The sequence below is a fragment of the Acomys minous genome (assembly GCF_964271855.1).
Source record: "Acomys minous genome assembly, chromosome: 8".
In the NCBI taxonomy this organism is placed as follows: domain Eukaryota; kingdom Metazoa; phylum Chordata; class Mammalia; order Rodentia; family Muridae; genus Acomys; species Acomys minous.
Genome location: NC_140489.1, coordinates 61,975,074 through 61,994,484, shown reverse-complemented (window position 1 = coordinate 61,994,484; position 19,411 = coordinate 61,975,074). Strand labels below are relative to the sequence as shown.

Genomic DNA, 19,411 nt, shown 5'->3' with positions numbered 1-19,411 from the left:
GTAGCTGAAGTGTTTTCAGTAGGATTACTAGGTCACTCAAGGTATGTAGGCTTTATAAAAAAACAACCTTTCATTTCTGTAGACAGTATAAATTCTGCTTCAAGATTTTTCTAAGAACATCTCCGTCCCCTAATGGCTCGCCCTTCTCTTGTCATTTCAGCGGTACAGTGTGGAAATGTCCATCAGGCACCTGAAAAAGACAGAGCTGCTTAGCAAGGTTGAAGCTTTGAAGAAAGGTGGCGTTTCACTACCAAACGATCTCCTGGAAAAAGTGGATTCAATTAATGAAAAATGGGAACTGCTTGGGGTATTTGCATTTTTATTACTGTTTGTAGGTTCTATGTACATTTTTTGTGTGGTGAAGTCCTCTATCTGTCTGATTTCTAATTTGAGGCACAAATATCTCTCTCTTTCAATTCACTCCTCACATTTCAAAGAAACTACTCATGTTATTATGGGGAAAACATTGCTTTTCCTCTTCTGTTTTTTTTTAAATCCTGAGCTGTCTCCTCTCAGAGGTTAATAATTTTGGTTCTTTAATACATAAAAAAGTAAGTAAAATATGGCATGTATTATGGGTCTGCACCAAGTCAACTCTAATACAGTATATCTGATATACATTGACTGTCATGCTTGGATGAATGTTAATAGATTTTGTTCTGAAGGCACATGTTAGAGACACCCACTGTTTAACTATTCAATGTATTCTTAAGATGGAAGTAAAGTTGCCACTGCAGCTATTAGGTCACACCAAAGCCACCAAATCCAATATGCAAGTCTGACCAAAATCTCAATTGCAGAAATACATTGTCCTCCTTTTTGTGCCTCAACTTCCAGGGCACTTTCAACAAAAGAAAAAGAAAGAAAAAGTTCTGTGTAGTCCATTTCTCCCAATGATGGGCTAAGTCCCAACCCCCACACCCCCAAAATGCAAGAATTTGGCAAAACGGCAATATAGACCTTCAGTTACCAGAGGTCCAGGATGGCATCATGCAGGAGCCAGCACTGTCCTGTTGTTGGAAGACAGCAGAGAGAAAAGTTAGCCTGTAGTTGTTTATTAGCATCTCTCCTAAATTGCCTTTACTTCAAATCAAGGGTAAGCTAAATTTGCCAATTACCTAAATGATTAATTATAATAGCTACTATGGGTGGTGGCAGTTACACAGCATAATTTTTCAAGCCCTCTATTTTTCTGCCTCTTTAAATTTTTTTTAAAGAAGTAATACTCTAGAAATATTTTGAATTAGGGCTCTCCATGTACAGTGATGAGTTGGAGATATGCCAGTGTTCAGTTTATGCCATGCTTAATCTAAGTGATTAAAACCCTGCACATTTAAGCCCTTGTTTCTCATCTAAATTCTCTACACTCTATAGTTGTTCAAAGTAACTTAGAATGTTAAAAAGTCTTACTCTTACTTATGGCCTTGCCTTTTAGCAATAATTAGCGTAGTTTGCTTTACAATATGGACCTATTAATTCCTAGAGCATTCCTTGATCTCAGGAGAAATGATTACTGTATGATATTTTCAAAGGTCGTTTACCAAATAGAGAAAAATAGCAACTTCGTTGGCTTCATAGTTAAAGTGATAGCCTGTTGACACTGCGTTTAAATTTATCTTTCCTCATTTGATAAGTAATAGTACTCCTTTAGAAAACTGTTTAAAGTGCATCATGAATATCAATTCCTCACCAAAAATTTTAAATTATTACATTGAAGACACAGTATTTAATTAGTCTCTATGAGTCAGATGCCATTCAAACCCTTGCCATTTTGACAACATATCACTCAAATACCATACAGTTTTACAGTAATTTTGGGAGAGTAGGATGGAAAGAGGAGTTTAATAAAGCTGGAGCCACACTGACACCAGTAGGCATACTGCTTTAATTGGCATGATTACATTTTAATTGGCATGGAAAAAAATTAAAGACAAGGACTTTAACTTCTAACAATAGTAAAATAGAGGGATATGGTTTTTAATATTTCTTTCATCTAAGGTGAACAGTGTGGAATGGAAATACATTAGAATGAAATGTCAGTGGTGCGTACAGTTTAATCTGTGAAATTTTGTCCCCTGTGCTGCATATTACTCTGTCTCAATTGCATATTAAACAACCCTATCAAGGCAGGCATTGGCATCTGCTGTGCTGACACAAATTGGGAATTAAATGAAATTGATGTCCTCTGTCGTATATTTATGAAGACGGACCATTCTCTGAAGTATTCTGTTTATAAAGAATTTATGATTGCAAACTGTTCCAGAACAAAAAAGTGGCAATAAATTCCTTTTTGTGACCCTAGCCTCCAAGGGCATTGATTTCACCTCCTGCTGCTACTTTTGTTACAGCATAAAAAACAATAGCTAAATCTGGATTCCACTGAGGGTCTTCAAATTATCAATATTTGCACCATGAAAATGCAAGGGTGTTGCCAAGACAGGCTATTTTTCTGTCATGAGCTCCTAAAGATACTATTTACAGAACACCGTGGAGCAGATGAATGTTTGTTGACTTAATTTTATTTGTGTTTTAAAGCGTATTTTTCTAGGTTTAATTTATCATTATAGATTAAATCCTATTGATTCTGTAAAGAGAGTGCTTCTTCCAAAAAGAGAGAAAAGAAAACCAGCTCTCAAATAGCATAGGCTAGCTAGGCCATAGAGCTCGGGCTACATAGACTCATCTGAGAGCAAATTGAGGATTATTTTAACATCTATATTAAATAATCTGCATTCAGAAGGAAATGCAGGAAGAGCCACTGGGCTGAAGAATTCCACATAAGGTGAAGTGGACAGCTGAACCACATGCTACCTCTGTCATATCATTTGGGGAATTGTACTTTGCAGAACAACAACAACAACAACAACAACAACAACGGGAATTTAATTCTCTGTATGTGATTAAATTCAAGCCTCTATCTCTTGAACACACTATATAAACAACTTTTTACTATAAAATTTTTGCCAAGAGAATTCAAATGAATGTTTGCCCATGATCATGGTGAACTTGGAGCAAACCTCTTTCCTGTTAAAACAAAGTCTAAGGATGAAGTTTTGTGTGTGCACCCATGGGCAGTGGGAATAATCAAACCCTAAATAATCAAACCCTAAATTATCAAACCCTAAAGGCACAATCAAGCTCATCAGAGGTGAATGTCAGTGCGAAGGTACATACCCTTCCATGTATCCCCTGTGATGGGTTTCTGGTATGTCAGCTAATTTATTTTTGTTTTGTTTTTGTTTTTTTCTTCTTCTTCTTCTTTTTAATCCAATGCATTAGAAAACGCTAAGAGAGAAGATACAGGACACAATGGCAGGGCACAGTGGGTCGGGCCCACGTGACCTGCTCTCCCCTGAAAGTGGAAGCCTGGTAAGGCAGCTGGAAGTCAGGATCAAAGAGCTAAAAAGGTGGCTAAGAGATACGGAGCTTTTCATCTTCAATTCCTGCCTGAGACAAGAGAAGGAGGGGACGAGCCCCGAGAAACAACTCCAATACTTTAAGGTAATAAAAAAACAATCAGAGCTGATAAAAAGCTTTCTTTATGGGAGAGATGAAATATTTATCAAGTACATAAAGCATAGTGCTCATGCATCCGTGTATAGCTGGACCCTTAAATGCTTCCTTGAATTTACAGACACTAGCCACACTCCTTATGCTAACCTCTGCGTGTGTCAGAGAGGATCATCAAGCATATCAAATCTCAAATCCACGTTGTGTAGAGAGGAGGTCTATGCTGGCTGTGTGTTTGTGCAATGTCTGTCAAGAGAGGGCTTTGATAAATTAAAAGCAGATCAGCAAACACGCAAGATTATTGAGGACTCAGAAGGATCTAAGTGTTCCATAAATAGCTTAACAAAATGTGCTTCCATAAACTGATGTGGCAAAAGCACAGAACTTAATTGATATCCATAATGCTAACAAAAGAAAACATAATTTTACATCTGAACAAGTCGGCTAGTCACAGAGAAAAGAGATGAAAGAGACCCTACATTATAGGTGTGTTCCACTGTTAACTGCTGCCGAACCTTGGCAACGGGATCCATATTGTTTTTGTGCTTATGCCTCTGGAGAAGCAATCTCCCATGGACATATGTAGTTCTTTATATGGTACCAACTGGATTAAGGTTTAAAGGGTCTTTTAAAACAGCTACTGTGTGTGTGCATGTACCATCGTGCGCCATGCACAGGGTGGTCAGAGGATGACATCTGGGAGCTGGTCCCTTCTTTCTCCCGTGTGTGTTCCAGGGGTTGAACCTGGTCATCAGGTTTGTGGCAAGTGCCTTCACCCACTGAACTACCTTGCTGGCCCATAGAAAGCAACTTAACATTAGAATGCTTTATCTCATTGTCCAGAAGCGCCCCTACTGTCTCAACATACCAGTAAAGCAGTGCTTATTTGGTTTTGGGCTGGTCAGCTTGAGGCTTAGGGGTTATGGAATGAATTAGTGAAAAAACACCTTATAGCATGGAAGACCGTAAACAGGAAGAAAGAACAACTGAAAAGGAAGGAACTTTCTGAAACAAGCAAATATTTCTTCCCAGAGCCTTCTAGGACAAGGTTGTAGTCACCTGGTGCCATCTAGCAATCTACTTGAAAATTTAGTCACCTTCTGTCTGCCAGAGAATTTTGCTCATCTTGCTCACTGCTGTAACACAAGGCAGGGACCCTCCAAGGGAGTTGCCAGTAAATTACCCATGCCACACCCATATAAATTGTTTGAGTTAAATACTTCATCTTCTGCCATTGTGTTGTTGAGAAGTTCAGATAACCAACTTGTTATGGAAAAGGAGTCAGCGGGCATGTGCCTCTGTCAGCTGAGCCCAACACACATCTTAGAGATCATCTGGACAGCTACAGGGGTAAATGCTGTAAAGTAAATTTAAGCTGCCATTATATCTTTATTGCAGCATTAGTGGACTGACTAGTGTCCCCAGCTTTGACATTAGGTCACAATTAAGGCCCACTAGTTGTTTAACAGGTAGTCATATTGTTTGCATGATCCCATAATCCCTTGATCTCATTCTCTATAAAATGGCCTTCTAATAGTATTTATTTTACAGTTACATATACAAACTATTATGTTTACTTGATGTAATGAATACATCTTAGCAATCTCTTAACACTGTAAGCTCCAAAGTGGAGACCACAGCAAGTTTATTGTCACAAATATTTATCAGACTGTGTACTTATTCCCATATACATCAATATATAGGTATTTGAAATAGAGTGTTTTTAAGAAAGTTTGTGCTACCATTATAGATGGAAGTGGGAGTGCATCACTTTCGTTGTTGCTTTAGAAGCCTAGTAGCTTTGATCTCAAGCTTTCTGTCCTGTCAGTATCATTTTCAGCTAGGCCTAAGTAACAGATTTTAAAGTGTGAGAGAGAAATAGGAGGAGGAAGAAGTAGGGGGAAAATAAGAAGGAGAAAAGGAGAAGGAGAGAGGGAGGGAGGGAGGACAAGAAGGGAGAAAAGGAGGGAGAGGAAACACTAGGAAGTGGACTTTGGTTTTCAGATGACTGAATAATACCCAGCACTCTTGTCGTTCTCTGAAACTGTACTGCCCGCTCCAGACCATGTGTGGTCACTACATCTAGTGACCTAGTTCAGTGTTTGATTAGTACCCAAAATAGGAGAGAACTGTTGTTTCAGTACAGCGAGGACCATCACATAATTGTTTCTATTTTATTTTTCTTCTTCAAGATGTATCTTTACAGTATTTTAAGTGTCATTTAAAATCTATGAGGTTATCTGTGTTTATACCCCAGAGTCTCTCTCTCTCTCTCTCTCTCTCTCTCTCTCTCTCTCCCTCTCTCTCTCTCTCTCTCTCCCCCTGCCTCTCCTCCCTCTCTTTTCTCTTAGCTATTTTTAAATTCTATAATAACCACAGAGAATCTCCTAATCTCAAGAAAAGGTAAAACCTTAACCAATAATGCCTGACTCTGTGACTCCTATCCTCATTTCCCCTGAGCCCCCCCACCCCCACCCCCCAGCCGCTGTCCTCCACTAAAGCAATCAGGGTCCCAAGCCCAATATTCACTGTAGAATGCTCCCTACAGTTAAATTGAATTCCTTAATGTTAGTTGCTTTTCATTTTATTACAAAGATATTCATGCTGTAAGCTACCCTTTAAGACTTCCTTTTTCATTCACGATTATAATGCAAAGCTCATTCATGGCGTTGGCTGTGGTAATAATGCGCTTCCTTTGAAAACTCTACTTTTCTACTTTGAATATGTAAATATATCTCATTTAATCCTAATAGCAGCCCTATGAATTAGCTATGAGGATCTTGATTTGGGTTATATGAATTAGAGGCATAGGGAAGTTAAGTTTTGTGTGTCTAAGGTCATCTTTAATGAGCAGTGTAGCGCTGTATTGAAACCCAGGACTGCCTGGCTCTAATGATCTTTGGAAGGAGTAGTATGTGAAATTGATATTAACGGATATTTCCTAAGTATCCTTCCTGATATGGAAAGGAGACTCAAAGGGAAGGACAGGACAGAAATACATTTCATTGTTTCTTTACTGTAGATGTATCAGTTACTCTCTTCAGTTTTTAGCCAAAAGCCATAGCTTCAGCTGTTGTAGATGGGACGCGGATGTGTCAGGATTAGGTTTTCACTTTTGTGCTCTATCCGTAGTACTCTATCAGTGCCTTTGCTATGTGCTGTCTCCTAAGCTGAAACTCTTCAAACATTGGGAGATTATGGAGCCCTGACATGTTTCCTTATGACTTGAAAGCCGACTTTTTTCTCCTTCTGATGCGAGGACCGAACACGGTTGTTGTGCGTGATGGATGGCTAGCTGCCTCGCTACTAAGCCGTGTTTCCGGCCCTAAAGTCAGCCATCAGGAGCTGGAGTAGACAAGCTAAGGATCTGGCAGAGCCCTCCTTTTGTTGTTGTTTTCCTTTTGAAGAAAAATTTACACACGTCTGTTGGAAGAAATGTATTTCATAGCCAAAATTTTAATATTTATAAGCTATTTGCAAGTTTTTCTCAGTACTTCTTGTGTAATTAATCAAGTGTTCTGTGCCTTACCAGACTCGTTGGAAGAACAGAACCAAATGTTTGTAATTTAGTTTAAAAATGTAACAGAGTGTGTATGATGTCTCAAAAAAAAAAAAAGCGCGTAATTTTAATAAGCACCAACAGAATAAAAGCTTTTTGCTTGCCAGAAGTCTAAAGAAAACACAGCGTGAAACAACTCAGGTCAGAGAGAGATGAAAACTCTCTCTCTCTCTCTCCGTGTGGAATAGTATGTTCTGTGCGCAGAAGAAGGCCCTCCATGTGTGGAGGGAATGTGCTCCGCCTCTCTGCTGGGGTCCCACACGTCTTCTACCATCACCGCCCACACAAAAGAAGACAGCTTTCCCTCCACGCCCGAAACCGCAGAGCTTTACTGCTGGCCCAGTGCATGGCCCAGAGCACAGAGAGGAGGCGCTGTATGTGAAAGATAAAGTCCATCCCTTTGTAGTCAGAGATAAGGAAAGAGATCAAGGTTTTAATGTTTCATTAGCGGGAAAAAAGGGGGGGGGGTAGGAGCAATTCTAGAATTATTTTTCTGCATGGCAGTAATATGTGGTAGATGAGGGATTAGACACCGGAGAAATTCTGGACAATAAAGTCTTTAATCCCGGTAGAGGTGTGCCATGATGTATAGACCCATAGCCCTGGGATAGAAGTGTAAAATTATTGAGGACTGAGCACAGTTTTACAAAAAGACATGGGAGCACATGTCAAGGACTTAATGAGGCCAACTGGCAAAGGGCCTTTACAGCCCTGAGAGTGTAACTCCAATGCCGCTGGCTAGAAGGCACTGCCTTTAACCATGACCCTTTAGAGAGAAAGGAATATAATTACTTAATCATATGTTCTTTGTATTCCAAAACCAAATTCATTATTCTAAGGACTCTAAATTAGGAACAAATTGTCTATTTCCAGCTAAAGAAACCCACAGTGTTGGCCTGGGCCCAGAACCAGCCTGGGAAGGGGAAGGAGGGGGAAGCTGCTACAGTGCTGTCGCTCAGAAGGGTGTGAAAGAAAGAGACCTCGGCATTTAGTGCTGCCGATTGGCAAAGCAATTTTAAGTTTGACCAAGTGCCTTCATGACTGTTACTAATTGCCTTCTTATATGTGCACTTATTTATTTTTATGAATAAGTATGAATAAGTGAGTTGTGGAAAATAAATGTGACTTGTGTGGATGCACACAGACACAACAACAGAGGGAGCAGGAGCAGTGGCCTTTGGATGCAAATCCCAGTAGTTACCCATGGTGTAACTCACTGCGTTTTCAGAGGATTGTGAAACTTTATTTTCTTCCCAAAACACTTTTTCATAAAAGGCTAAGTAATATTACATATCTGATGCTATGGTTCAGAAGCAGCCATAGATCTTATATTAAATAATAAATATGGCTGTAGGTAATTCAATTACTTTAAAACCTATTTAGAAAAACAAGTAGTGGACTAGATTCAACCCAAAGGCCACATTTTTTTAATTAAACATTTTTATTTTTTACATTATATTGTTACACATATATGCAATAGACTGCCTATAGCAAGAAGAATCATGACACAATCAAGAATTATATAAGTGTTACATTCTTAGTGTTTTGACTATTTGTATTTAGCAGCCTTGAAGAAAAGCAGTCTTTCCTATCTTGGTGCATCTAAGATTCTGAATCAGTCTCTATCACATATTGTCAATGTCAACCTAAAACATCTACCTAGACCTAAAAACATCTAAACTCCTAAACAACTAAGCTTCATTGTAAAACTAAGCTACCTGGTCTTCAACTCCATCAGAGACTTGAGAAGGGATAAACTTGATTACCTGAGTATGCTGGGAGTGAACTCCTGGCAACACCCATCCTGCCTCAAAGAGGGTGATGAGTGATGAGCATCAAAAAGCCTCCTTATGGAGATGGCTTCAAATGTGACAAACAAGCCACTCGGCAAAATGTCCTTATTTCTGCCACAGACAAAATTCTTCCTAAAAAAGGGCAAGCTTGGATGCAGGAAGAGCCGATGGACAAACTCTGCCAAGACAGGGTAAGCAAGTCCTCAATAGTTCCTGCCTTACAAATATGTCTGTCAGATAAATTGGGCCAGAAGGCTGAAGAAGATGCTCCAACATTATAGAGTTTTGGGTGACTGTTCAAGTAGCAAACTGTCTCTGTCATCTTCTCATACCCTCGGGTGTAAGAACCTGAGTTCAAATCCCCAACATCCCATGAAAGGTAGGGTGTGTCTTTACATCTGCAATCCCAAAGGTAAGGGTGGGACCAGAGACAGGAGTCGTGATGGGGATTTCTGGCCACTGATCTTGTTGAAAAGGGAAAATTCCAGGTCCAGTGATAGACCCTGCCTCAAGGGGATAAGGCAGACAGTGATAGAAAAGCACAGTGGATGTCTTCCTCTGGGCTCCACGCATATACACATATGTACCAGCTACACACACACACACACACACACACACACACACACAGAGAGAGAGAGAGAGAGAGAGAGAGAGAGACAGACAGACAGACAGACAGACAGACAGACAGAGATAGAGAGAAACACACACAGAGAGACAGAGAGGGAGGAGGGAGATGGAAAGGTAGGGGAGAGAAAGAGAGAAACCATATTACTGTAGCATCACATTTTAACCACCACTAATGTTTGCTGAATGTTTATAAGGCTTATGCCATTTCTAAGTGTTTTGTCTACAGTTGCTTACTTAATCATCATCGTCATCCTGAGCTAGTAGGGTCTGCTATTCCCTGCTTATAATAGAACGTCGAGATGGAGTCTATTGCTCTACATCCCATATCCTGTCTCTGAATTCTCAGTGACCAGCTATGGTGCTTTGAATGTGAAAGGCCCAGCACTGGCTGGCAGCACTGTTTTGAGAGGATGCCGAGTCTTTAGGAGATGGGACCCTGGCTATAAGAAATGAGTCAGTGAGGCCCTGAGACTATAGCCTCACCCAGCTTTCATGTTCAAACTCTGCTTCTCCATCCTCTCAAGTGTGAGCAAGAGCACTCATGGCACTGCGGCCCTAGCTTCCAGCAGCTCCCACCAGCATGTTCTCCCTGCCAAGACTGCAGCCTCAATCATGTACTGTAATAGACACTACTTCTGTCCAGTGTTTGCTCACAGAAATGAGAAAAGTGCTTATTAATACCCATAGCTAAGGGAAATCAGTGTCAATGTTTTAAATCATGGGAATGAAAGTTTATGGAAGAGATCTTATAAAAGGATTTAAAGTTCACTATGGGCTGTGCAGCAGTGACAAGTGATCACTTTGAAAATAAGGGTCACTGATTCTAGATATGGCAGCACACACCTGTCACCTTAGTACTCCAGAGACCGAATCAGGAAGTTCACAAATTTGAGGTCGACCTGGGCAACATAGTGAGACCCTGGCTCAAAAATTTCAAACAAAACAACACCAAAGAAGCAAACAAAGAGGCAGACTAAGACAAGAAATATTAGTGTTGCGTAGCAATTTCCTCCTAGATAAAGCCCTTCATCTTGGAGTAAAACTCACTAAAATGCAGGGTATGCGAAGAGAAGACAAGACACTCCATCCTTGGGGAAGCTACCTACTTCTAATCCTATTAAACTCACTGTAAATCAGTCACCCACTATGGTAGAAGTCAGCATGCAGATTTCTCCAAAACCTAAAATGAGAAAGATATTATAGTAAAGTTATTCCACTCTTGCTCTAGACTCATGGAATCAATGCCAGCATGCAATAACAATTTGATAATTGTATGTCTGTGTTGATTGTGACACTAGTCATAATAAACCATGGAATTAACATAGGCACCATCAATAGATGAGTGGGTAAAGATACATACATACATACACACACACACACACACACACACACACACACACACACACTCATACACACACTTTTCAGCAATAAGGAGGAACAAAATAATGTCATTTAAGGAACATAGATGCAATCTGAGATCCTGTTCAATGAACTACACCATTATCAAACATCACATGTTTTCACTCACAGGTAGAATCTATAATTTTTAAAAGACATGGTAATAGAAGAGGAATTAAACAGGAAGGGAGATTTAGAGTGGAGAGGAGCAAGAAGAAAGGAAGAAGATGAATGTGGTCAAATTACATTTACTCATGTATGGAAATGTCAAAAGGAAACCAATTTACTTTACAATTAGTATACACTGGCAAAGGAAAATGAAGTTAAAAAGAGAAATATTTTCTCAAATAACACAACATATAGGCTTTAGAAATAAAAATAAGACCAATGTAATTTAGACATTTGGGAGAAATCTCTGTAGCTGTTATAACTATCCTAAATGGCACTATAAATAATCTCATTTCCTGTGAGCCCTAAAAGTCAAGGTTAAGTAACAGGAGAGAGGGCTGAAGAGACAGCTCGGAGGTTAAAAGCACTTGCTGCTCTTCCAGAGGTCCTGAGTTTAATTCCCAGCAAACACATGGTGGCTCACAACTATCTGTAATGAGATCTGGTGCCCTCTTCTGGCCTGCAGGTGTATATGTACTCAGAACACTGTAAACAAGTAAATCTTTACGGGGTGGCTGGGAGGGGAAACAGGAGAGAATATTTGTAAATTCCAATACATGGGGAAAATGGCCACAGTTCTCACTGCTGTTGGGGTTAACCTGGTGTATGCTCCTGTGAGGAGCCTTCTGACAACGCTGTAAGAATCCATGCTTAGTAAGAGCCACAGCAAGCCAACACCTCAAAGTCAACTGACTGGAAAAGGTTCAGCTTCTTCAAGGTCCTTAGATATACTTTTAGATGTATTATATTAACCAAGTGTACTAGTTAAAAAAACAATGTATGCTCATTAGAAATGTATCAGATTTTTCTATCGCACATTAGAAATTCCTGCTACTTAATACATAAAATATTCTATGTAATTGGATACAATTTAGAATTGGCTTGTGGGAAGAACTGACTAATTAAGGTTGAAATTCAATGATAGATTTAAATAAATAATATTCATATTGTACTTGATGAGGATGAGAAAACCCAAAGTAATTTTTTGTGGTCTTTTGAGGCACAATCTTACATAGCCCAAGCTCTATGTGTGTGTGAGGGGGGAAGGGAAGGAGAGAGGGGGGTGTGGGGTTCAAGAATTGAGAAGAAAAGAAGGGTAAGAGGGATGGATATGGCCAAAGTTCATGATATACTTAAGATGTCTTTAAAATCACTATATACAATGACTATATGCCAGTAATTAAAAATTTAAGAAGCACCAAAGCCTCCTTTCTCTAACTATGTCTTATGAGAGAATACTGAATGGCATTCCTATAACCTGGGGAGTCCTGCTTCTGGGTTGAGGATGTGGACGTCCGCTGTGCACTCACCATCATTGCTCCCAGAGGTCAATCAGATTCATGGATGTCAAAGTCAAAGCTCAGCTCACATCCAGCAGAGCTACATTCTGGAGTCAGAGTGATGGAGGTGTCTATTCTTAATAGCTCTGTTATCGTTTCAATGCAGTTTTATGTATTGGTGAACTTGAAGAAAGATACCTGGAGAACAGGCTTCTAAGGTGCGTCTATACTCCGTATCTATCTTGGTTGCTTTTCTACTGCCCTGACATATTACCATATTCAAAGCAACTCATGAAAAGAGGAGTTTATTGGGTGCTTACAGTTCCAGGGGATTAGAGTTCATGGCTACCGTGGCGGGTTGCATGGCAGCAATCTGGCAGGCCCGGGATGGAGTAATAGCTGAGAGATCACGTGTTGAGACAACATCTACCAGGAAGGAAGATGTGGCATGGGGGGAGGGGAGGGCAGAGAGACATAGACACAGAGAGACAGAGGCAGAGGCACTGGGTATGGCGAGGCTTTTGAAATCTCAAAGTCCATCCCCCAGAAACACACCTCCTCCAACAAGTCCACACCTCCTCATCCTTCCCAAACAGTTCCATCAACTGTGGACCACATATACAAATATATGAATCTCTGGGAGCCATTATCATTGTTGCAATATAGCAACTGAACAAGAGTAGAACTATAGAGTCACTCACCATAGCACATAAATATACGTACATGGTCTATGCTGGTTCTTCTTCTCTTTAATCTGTTGCCGTGATAAAATATCATGACAAAAGTAACTGAAGGGAGAAAGGTTCACTTTGGCTCACAGTTAAGAGGTACAGTCCTTGCCAGGACACCCTAAAAGCAGAGCAGAGGATAATGGTTACTTTCACTTTAAGAACCAAACCCAGGGAATGGTGCACCATATATTTTTTTATATTTTTTTACCTTTATTTTATGTACGTTGGTATTTTGCCTGTACATTACAGACAGTTCTGAGCTGCTGTGTGGGTGCTGGGATTTGAACTCGGGTCCTCTGGAAGAGGAGTCAGTGCCCTTAACCACTGAGCCATCTCTCCAGCCCTGGTGCACCACATTTTTAAGAGTTAGTGTTCTCACCTCAACTAACTTAACCAAGACCACTACTCAAGGAGTATTCAAAAGCTTGTCTCTAGGTGAGTATAGAGCCTGCCCAGATAATAACGTTAGCTGTCTCATACCTTATTTTTAGTCAGTTATCTATTTGAAAGTCCAAGGAGTTTTCTGAAATGAATGAGATTAACGAGTTAAATGAGATAGTTTATCTTTAAAACAGCTCTGTGGTTAAGAGTACTGGCTGTTCTTTCTGAAGACCTGGGTTTGATTCCCTTATGGCAGCTCAGAATTGTCTATAACTCTAGTCACCTTCTTCTACCCTCCTCAAGCATCAGGCATTCATGTTGTGCTTAGATACGCACGCAGGCAAAACCCATACATATAAAATAATTTAATAATTTAATCTATTAATTTTAGAAAGGTCTGTTAGTAAAAAGCTCAATATATTTTTAACTATCTACATTATAAGTACCGAGAAAGGGCCTACATATTTTTGCCTTTATTTTTATTTTTTAATAATATCTTCTTTGAGATTATAATATAATTACACCATTTAATTTCCTCCTTCCTTTTATTCCCTTCAAACAATCCTACATTACCCTCCTTGCTGCCTTTTAGATTCATGGCCCTTTTTTATGAATTGTTGTCCATTACATATATGTATATAAGTATATATTCCTAAATACATAAACACGTCCTGCTAAGTTCATAGATTACTTGTGTGTATGTTTTCAGGGCTTAGATAACCAATTGGTGTGCTTTTCCATTGAGTAGACTATTTCTTAGTCTCTTAACATCCCTTGGTTGCCCATGGTTCTTCGTGTAGTGTTGAGTTACTACACAAAGCTGTAGACTCTGTGTTGTGGTCTTTCCTCCATCCACTTTGATGTGTCTACTGCTGTCCTGATTCAGATGATGCTTAGGTGGTCATGTGATTGAACCTTTGTCGGTGTAGCTTTTGACATTTCTAGGAGACACTGTCTCACAGGAAATTCCTGAATCCTCTGCCTACTACAGTCTTTCTTCCCTCTTTTTTACAATGTTCTCTGAGCCTTGGGTGAGGGACGCTATTTTGTAGATGTGTCCAGAGTGCCTGGTCTCCACAACTCTGCATTTTGATTGGTCATGGTTTTCTATAACGGTATCCATCTGTTGCAAAAAGTTTTCTTGATGAGGGATTGGAGCTGACACTTATCTGTGGGCAAGAGGGCAGGTATTTAGACTGTAGTTACAGATTATGCTGTGACCATGTCCATTTTAAGACATGTATGTCTATCACAGTGGAGATATGATAAATAAAGCAAGTCCTCTGGAGTTCCAGTTCCTTAGGTGAATTTAATTTTAAACATTCGTATTGAATTTTCCATTATCTTCTATTACTTTACTTTTACATCATTCCTTTGTAATTGGCCAGTTTACAGTATTGATTAAGTACCACAAATAGGTTCTCTTGGTGGTTAACATTAAGATCTGGGACTTTTGCTTGTCTAACCTCCGCTGTGTAATTTCTCTTCACCTGATATTCTTTGTTTATAATTTTGATTTCTAGTTTAAAATGATTCTCTCCAAATTTTACATATATGTAATCGCCACTGGTAAGTTTATTTCATTATAAATGATGCCATGTAAGTACTCTAATCATCACTTCTAGCTTGACACAGACTTCTGTTTGATGTGGTCAGTTGTGCATAGAAAGTTCTGTTGAGTCCTCCAGTATAAACTGATGCATGAAGAGGGAATGGTATCTTTTATAACAAAGATGCAATGCTACTGCCTTTGTCATCATGGCAGCATCCTTCCTCCTTGGATGTACTATCTTTCCAAATGCTATATTATTAGAATATTAATGCTGAGCTAAAGTAGAGGATGACGTCGTCTTCTTAGTCTGGATGGCAATACAGATAATGTGAATATGTTTTACTGGTCTTATAAATCAGCAGGAACTTGTTCAAGTCATTTCTAAAGTTCAAGGAATTCCACCAATAAACTGCTAGTGCAGTGACAAAAAAACAGTGGAAAGGCCCATGAAAATCAAAGATGGGAAGCTCGCTTTACTTACAGGATTGTAAATAAACCACTTAGAGACACAGGTATTAATCCTGTCTGCCTCTGTGTTTCCACTTTTGTTGCCATATCTATTTTATTGTCAGCTATGATTTTTATTCTAGTAACAAAATTAGATATTTTTTCATATGTTCAAGAATTTCTTTTTTTGACACCATGTTATACCTTATGATAACTTTAAAAGTAGGGGCCAACAAGCCGGCTCAGCCTGTCATACACTTACTGCAGTCTGATGATCTGAGCTGTGTCCTTGGGAGGCACATGGTAGGAGAAAACCGATTTTCATGTATTGTCCTTTTAGCTACATACAAGTACCATGGCATGTACGTGTGCATGCACACTCACACACACTCATTCACACACACACACACACACATGCACATGCACACACATACACACACACACACACACACAAATACAGAGAAAAAATTTAAGCAGGATAGTAAAAGTAACTCAGTTATTCATAATGTTCTTTTCATTGGCCAGCTTCAGTTTTATACACTGTGATTTCCATTTCTTTAAACGTTATTAGTAGTTCTGGCTACTGACATATTCTAATACATATAATTTTACAGATCTTTAGTTAATCCCCTCACCCTTCCATGCCCTGAAAGGGTGTTAATTTTGCCTCACAATAGCTTGGTTGAATATAAATGCGTTTTAGCAATATAAACCTTGTCACATAAACTAGGGATGTTCTGAGGCTTGGTCATGAAGCAGGATCTGAGTTTTGTTCTCAAGATAACTTCTCATCCACATAAGATGGTTTGGCTGATGGTTTCCTTCCTTTCTCATTCTTCCCTTCTTCCCTCACCTATGCTTATCCTTTCCTCGTAATTTTTTCTCTTTTTACCTTTTTCCTTCTAAGAATGTGTTGACTCCTGATTTTGAACCTTTAAATCTTATGCCTGACTTGGGATGTATCACCCACTAGTTTATTATTCCAACTTCTCTGTGTGCTTAATGTCCTGCTAGAAGTCCTATTCTGTGAGTATTAAATGCTCTAGATATTTTATATACTTTGGAAAAGTCCATTTTGGGGGCTGGAGAGATGGATCAGTGGGTAAAGGGTCTTGAAGCCCAGTATGATGACCTTTGTTCTATCCTAGGGACCAACCTGGATGAAGGAGAGAATGTACTCCCTCAGGGGGTATCTGACCATCCACAACACACACACACACACACACACACACACACGCACGCACACTGTAAAGACACATTTAAAATCTTTTTTATTTTTTTAAATGTATTTGTGTGAGTGTTTTGCCTACATGTATGTATGTGTAGCACTTGCATATTTGGTGCCTATGAAGGCCAGAAGAGGGCAATGAATTCCTTGGAATTGGAACCAGAGATGTTTGTGAGTTAACATGTTAGTCTAGAAACTGAACCCAGATCCTCTGGAAAAGCAAAAAGTGCTCTTATCAGCTGAATCATCTTTCTAGCCCCTATAATAAACATTTTAAAGTTTGTTTTTACTTTCACTTACTTATCTAGGACTTCTAGTAGAATCCTCAAGCTTCTTTTCTATTTTTGAAACCCCTCACTTTGAAGTGATTTAAAAATATGCATCTAAAATACTTGTTCAAATCTACTCCCTTTCTCCTCCCCTTATATCTCTTCCCTAGCTTCCCACTTTTGTCTCCTGACTTCATTGAGTCTATCATCTATCTATCTATCTATCTATCTATCTATCTATCTATCTATCTATCTATCATCTATCTATCTATCTCCCCCCTCTCTCTGTCTCTCCCTCTCTCTCTCTCATCAATCTATCTACCTACCTATCTGTGTATCTATGTATCTATCTATGATTCTATCTATGTATCTATCTATCACCTATCTATCTATCTATCTATCTATCTATCTATCTATCTCCCCCCTCTCTCTGTCTCTCCCTCCCTCTCTCTCATCAATCTATCTACCTACCTATCTGTGTATCTATATATCTATCTATGATTCTATCTATGTATCTATCATCTATCTATCATCTATCTATCTATCTATCTATCTATCTATCTATCTATCTATCTATCTATGTATCATCATAACTCAATACCTACTGCATCCATTTAGTGCTGCCTGTGTGTCCAGGGATGTGGTGGAGAAGAGCATCTCCAGAGTCTCATGGGTCAGCTAGCCTAGCATACAAGAAGGTGAAAAGCAAGGTTACAAGATGAAGACCAGTACCCAAAGTTGTCCTCTGCCTCCACCAGTGTCCTGTGGTGTGCACATACCCTGCACACACGTACGCATGCACGTGCTCACACACACACACACACACACACACACACACACAGATATTAATATATATATATATATATATTAATGTGGACAAGAGCTATTTAAATCTGTTATTGAATTTTAACCTTAACCTAGACAATTTTTTCTTACAAGTCATTCCTGGATTGTATCTAATTGCTTAAAATTATTTCCATGGATGTATTGTTTTATACACTCACACACAGGGAAATGATCTAGTAATATGTTTTTGCTGCCTACATGAGTGAGTATGTGGTATATATGTGTGATTTCTGTGGGGGTGATGCATGAGTTTGTGTACAGATATATGGAGAGTGTCCTATGTCCTGCTGTACCACTCTCATATTAGTCCCTTGAGCCTAGATCTTCCACTGAACATTAAGCTAGGCTAGTGGCCAGCAAGCCCCAGCATTTCTGTCTCTGCTTCACCCCACACTGATACAAGGCTTTTAACAAATATACATTGTTTTCTCTTCAATTTTGTTTTGACTAATTTGTTGTTCAGGAGTATGTTGCTTGATTTCTATGGTTCATGAGGCTTTAGATTTTCTTATTATTTCTAATTTCTTATGTCATAGCATGGAAGTTAATACAAAGACATTTGCCTGATTTCAGATTCCTTAAATTGACTGTGAGTTGTTCTCTGGTCTGATGACTGCTCTAGTTGAACAAAGTTCCTGTGTACTGAGTGTGTGTTTTGCTGCACATCCCAGTGGACAGTCATGTTACTCAAGTCTACTGTGCACTTACTGATTTTCTATCTCGATCTTTCCATTGTTGAAAATGGGGTAATTGACATCCACAATGTTGCATTGATATTGTACATTTTGTTTCTGTTAAATTTTGCCAATATATTTAGCTATTTATAATTGATATGTCCTTTCAGGAATATTGTTTTTATAAAATGATTCTCTGTCACTTGTCACAGTTGTTGACTTAAGGTCTGTTTTGTATGGAGTAAGTATAGTCATTCTAGCTTTCCTTCTGTTAGTGTTTGCAAGGCTTGTCTCTGCCAACCCTTCACTTTCATCCATTTGGGCCTTTATAGCAAAAGTGAGTCTTCTGTAGGCAGTAAATTGTTGAATCTTGTTTTCCTTAATGTGTTTGGTCACTCTGTCTTTTTGATTGGATAGTTTACATTCAAACTAATTATTGATCTAGGTAGCCATTAACTGATACTGTGTGTGTATGTGTGTGTGTGTGTGTGTGTGTGTGTGTGTTTTATTGTTTTGTAGCTCCTTTGCCCATCCTTTCTTGTTGTCTTTGTCTGTGGTGCTATTTTTGTAACAGTTTGCATGGATTCCCTTCTCTTTATCTTTTAGACTACTATGGGTTTTTCTTTGCTGTTGGCATAAGGTTCAGATAGACATCTCAGTTACAGCAGTCTACTTTAAGATGATAAATTTGTTCCCATGGAAGAAATTACACATTTTACATTCTTTCACATTTTATGTTGTTAGAAATAAATTCAGAAAAAAAATGAAAGAAGTAAGATCAATGTTACAAAAGAAGAGACTACCATTCTAATTACAGTGTGTCAACATGACAAAACTCTGGTCAGAAGGGCACCCTACTCACAGGAGGGAAGAGTGAGATCACAGGGGCAGGGACTTAGTGCTTATTTGAAGGCAGATGGTGATGGCATCTTTTCCTCACTGCTGGGG

The 19,411-nt window shown here is 39.1% G+C and overlaps 1 protein-coding gene across 3 annotated transcripts in view; it reads left to right on the top strand.

Annotated features, from left to right (window-relative positions):
• Positions 1 to 19,411, top strand: part of AKAP6 (A-kinase anchoring protein 6) — a 450,197-nt gene that overhangs the window by 368,175 nt on the left and 62,611 nt on the right. For all 3 annotated transcript variants that reach the window (XM_084791783.1, XM_084791781.1, XM_084791782.1), the window contains 2 exons: positions 161 to 307; positions 3,280 to 3,501. In XM_084791783.1, coding sequence (XP_084647909.1) covers positions 161 to 307; positions 3,280 to 3,501 — 369 coding nt within the window. The remainder of the gene's footprint in view (positions 1 to 160; positions 308 to 3,279; positions 3,502 to 19,411) is intronic.